Genomic DNA, 3,744 nt, shown 5'->3' on the forward strand with positions numbered 1-3,744 from the left:
AGGGCACAGGAAACATGATAGACGGCAGCGTCCTGGCCAGCTACGGGAACGTGATTGTCATCACCCTGAACTACCGCGTTGGAGTGCTTGGTATGGGCTGGCCGGCGTGGGCTGTGCCGCCAGCATGGCCGGGCAGCGGGATGAGCCCCCACAGCCAACCGGGCTTGAACCAGCTGGGAAGGGGGTGGTGAGGGGCATGGGTTCCATCCTGGCTGCCAAGGCAGGTGCCACGTGGCAGTGCCCCAGTGGGCAGTCGCAGCGTGGTCTGGCTCCTGGCACCAGCCCCCCCCAGGCTCATTTACACAACCTGGCTCAGCTGAAAGCAAATATTGGTCTATGGTTAAATAAATAATAAATGTGTTTACCCAGCATCTCCTCCTGAGAGGGCTCGCAGTGGTGAGCTGCCAGCAGGTACTGCCTGGCTGCCTATGGGGACCCGGCAGCTCTCCCTCCCTGGGCATGGGCTGGCTCCAAGACGGTTGAGTGGCCGGGATCCCCGGCAGCCACCCACTGCGGCCTGGCTGTCTGCAGAGGAGGTCATCAAAGGGTGTCGGGTGCTGTCTAGAGGAGGGTGGCAGTCCCACTTTCATGAGCGCTGGTGACCTAGAGAGGTGACATGAGGACACAGGGTCAGAAGGCAGTACGGTCCCATCCTGGCGCAGCAGAACCCCAGTGTGGGTGGTAGGACCTGTGAGATTTGCCTGGAGCATCACTACTGCCTCCCTTAGCAGCAGGGAGAACAAGGGCTGCGGGGTTTTGGGGCTGCTCTTCCCCAGACAAGCTGCTGGCAGGGCCAGCTCTCATCCTAGCCATCCAGCCTGGCACGGTGCTCTCCCCGCAGCAGCTGGGCTCCCAGCCAGTACCCAGGGCGGCACATCCCTCCAATGGCCTCTGGACCCCATAGTCTCTTGGGGTAGGTGGCAGTTACCTGGTAGAAAATAGGCTTTTTGGTAAAAACAAGCCTATTCAAGACCTTTCAGTATTAAAAGTCAGGCCTTTAAGATGGATGGGTGCAAATTTAAGAGACATTTAAGTCACACCATGAGATAAGACTTGGTGCCATTGCCATCTCTGTTATCTCTGTTGAAGTGCTGCCGTCCAGGGCCAGAGCACCTCCAGTGCTGGAGCAGCGCTGATGCCACTCCCTGCCTGCCAGGGTTACCCACCTGGATTTTACCTCAGGACCATGGTTTTGGCTTCCTGCTTTGAGTCAAAGCAAATGGAGCACTGATAGCTTATCTTGGGTGTTCCTTTGCTATTGAAAGCATTTCTCAGCATCTTCCTAACTGAGAGCCTTTGTATTTTAAGCTGCATCAGTTCCTCTCTGCCCAGCCCACCTCCTTGCATTTATAGAGCCTCCTCCAGGCCTCGCTGGTCCATGGAAAGCATTGGCTGTGCACGCACTCAGCCTGCCTGCAGCTACCAATGCTTCCTCAGCTTTCCTCGGAGCCGTTATTAGCACAGGTAGTGGTCTGGGTAGGACAGGGCTTTGTGCCCATCACCCTGTCGCTGCTTGCAGTTGGCTGGAGAGGCTCCCTGAGGCTTGTAGCTGCACTGACAGCCTTTCGCCCCTCTGCATAGCGCAGAGGGTGGCTGGAGCTCAGTGGTGTCCCTGCTCCAGCCTAGCACTTGCAGGATAGCAGGATCTCAGGTTGTGGTGGGACAGGGTCCTGTAGAAGCTCCCCTAGGCCTGGGGAAGGGGGGGGTGGGAGGTCAGGACACCGCCTGCTTCCTCATCCCTAACCAGGCTCCCCTTGGCCCACAGGGTTCCTGAGCACGGGGGACCAGGCTGCCAAGGGCAATTACGGGCTGCTGGACCAGATACAGGCACTGCGCTGGGTCAGCGAGAACATCGCCTTCTTTGGGGGAGATCCCTTGCGGATCACTGTCTTCGGCTCCGGCATCGGTGCCTCCTGCGTCAGCCTGCTCACCCTTTCCCACCACTCTGAAGGTAGGTGCCAGCTGTGCCCAAGGGCGCTGGGGCTGCGAGCAAGTGCCCTGCAGATGCTGAGCTGGGGAAGGGAGCCTGCCCGGGTATCCCCCCAGCACAGGCAAGGCTGCTTTTTAATTAGGTGAGAGGGCTGGGAAGCAAAACCTCGCCATGGGGAGTGAGAGGCCAGCAGAGGAGTATGTGGGAGCCAGGGATGGAGCCGGTGTTCCCAGTGTCTGGGGCTGGAGCCAAGGGCAGCACCTGGGCGTGGGGAGACGTGGGGACCCCTCCTGCGGCATCCTACTCTCATGCAGGTGTGGAGGGGGTGTAGGGCATCACGCAGGGCAGGAGCGCACAGACCTCATAGTGGAACAGAGGGGAAGCCAGATCTGAGCCTGGGGAGGGATGGAGGGCCCCATCCTGCGAGACTGGGAGAGCTGGAAGTGTTGCACCTAGCAAAACACGGGTGGAAGTGATATGATTGATGTCTGTAAATACAGCAGAGTGTTTACTCTAGATAAAGAAAGGAATTATTTAAGCTAAAAGATTGTGTTGGCATAAGAGCGAATGCATGTAAACCACCTGCGACGACACATTGAGCCCTGGGAGGGGAGAAATTAACCATTGGAGTAGAGGTGTTCACGATAAACCTCCTAAAGGAACTGGCGGAAGCAGAGCCTGGATGTGGTCCACAGGCAACCAGCCTGCCAGGGACATGGTCATGGGGGCTTTATATGAGGGTGCAGCCCCCTTCCAGTGCTGTGTCCCCAAGCGTGTTGCAGGGGAGAAGGGGACACGTATGGGCAGTGGACATGGGCGTGAGTCTGCGCCTCAGAGACGCACAGAGAATTGTGCTTGAAGCCAGTGTGAGCCACTGCAGCCCTTCTCAACAGCCTGGGGACCACACAGGAATGAAGGAGACCTTTGGAACCTCAGCAGGGCTGATGGCAGGGCAGAGGGTGTATGGGAGAGGGCTGGTGCCGGCCAGGCTGCCGGCAAAGTTGGGCAGCCTTCCTCCATCCTGGCAGCTGTTGATGGACTGACTGCCCTGATATGGAAAGCAGGGATGATCACAGCCCAGGCAGCTGCGAGGGTGGCTGCACCCATTCCTGTTGCCCATCAGAGTGCCCCATGCTGCAGCTGGCTGCCAGCCTCCCCTCGGACAGGCCAGCAAGCTGAGGCAGAGAGGCTGGGACACGCTGCCCCTGAGATCAGAGCATGCAGAGGCGTTCTAGAGCCTCCCGTGTGGGGCAATATCCCAAACGTGGCCCACCAGTGCCCCACACTCCCTCTGTGCTGGAGCCTGTGGCACAGCACCAACCCACCCTGTGCCAAGTGCCCCGGGTCTTGGGGCAACTGCTCCCACTGCCGGGCTCCACTGGGTGCCCCAAGGAGCAGAGCTCTGCGGGATGCTCTGCCCCAGCAGCACAGGCATGCCTGGACCTGGAGGGTGGCTGCTTCCCAAAAGCTGGCAGCCTGGGTGCTCCCACATTAAGTCCATGGTGTGCTCTGGACTTCCATGACTGCCCCGCAGTCTGCTGGCTCTGCCATTGCCAGTGCCCTGCCACGGTTGTGTAAAGCAAAAAGGCAGGTAAATCTGACATGATCTGGCCCTGGCAGTGTGTGTGGAGCTGCTGTTGCCCACTCAGGGTACATCTGTTCTGGGTAAGCCCCTTTCCCTGCTGCCCCAAGGCACTCGGGACATTTGTGCTCGGACTGTGCTCCTGCGTGAGTGCCCAGTGCCTGAAGCCAGCCCCTCAGTCATCCTGCTCCCCCTGTGCCAACTCCAGAGCAGGATGCTCCTGGGACTCTTT

General features: G+C 59.1%; 1 protein-coding gene across 1 annotated transcript in view; it reads left to right on the top strand.

Moving 5' to 3' along the window:
• Positions 1–3,744, top strand: part of NLGN3 (neuroligin 3) — a 20,870-nt gene that overhangs the window by 11,665 nt on the left and 5,461 nt on the right. The window contains exons 5-6 of the mRNA XM_010160761.1: positions 3–90; positions 1,766–1,951. Coding sequence (XP_010159063.1) covers positions 3–90; positions 1,766–1,951 — 274 coding nt within the window. The remainder of the gene's footprint in view (positions 1–2; positions 91–1,765; positions 1,952–3,744) is intronic.

Source organism: Eurypyga helias, unplaced genomic scaffold (genome assembly GCF_000690775.1).
Source record: "Eurypyga helias isolate BGI_N326 unplaced genomic scaffold, ASM69077v1 scaffold21991, whole genome shotgun sequence".
Classification (NCBI taxonomy): Eukaryota; Metazoa; Chordata; class Aves; order Eurypygiformes; family Eurypygidae; genus Eurypyga; species Eurypyga helias.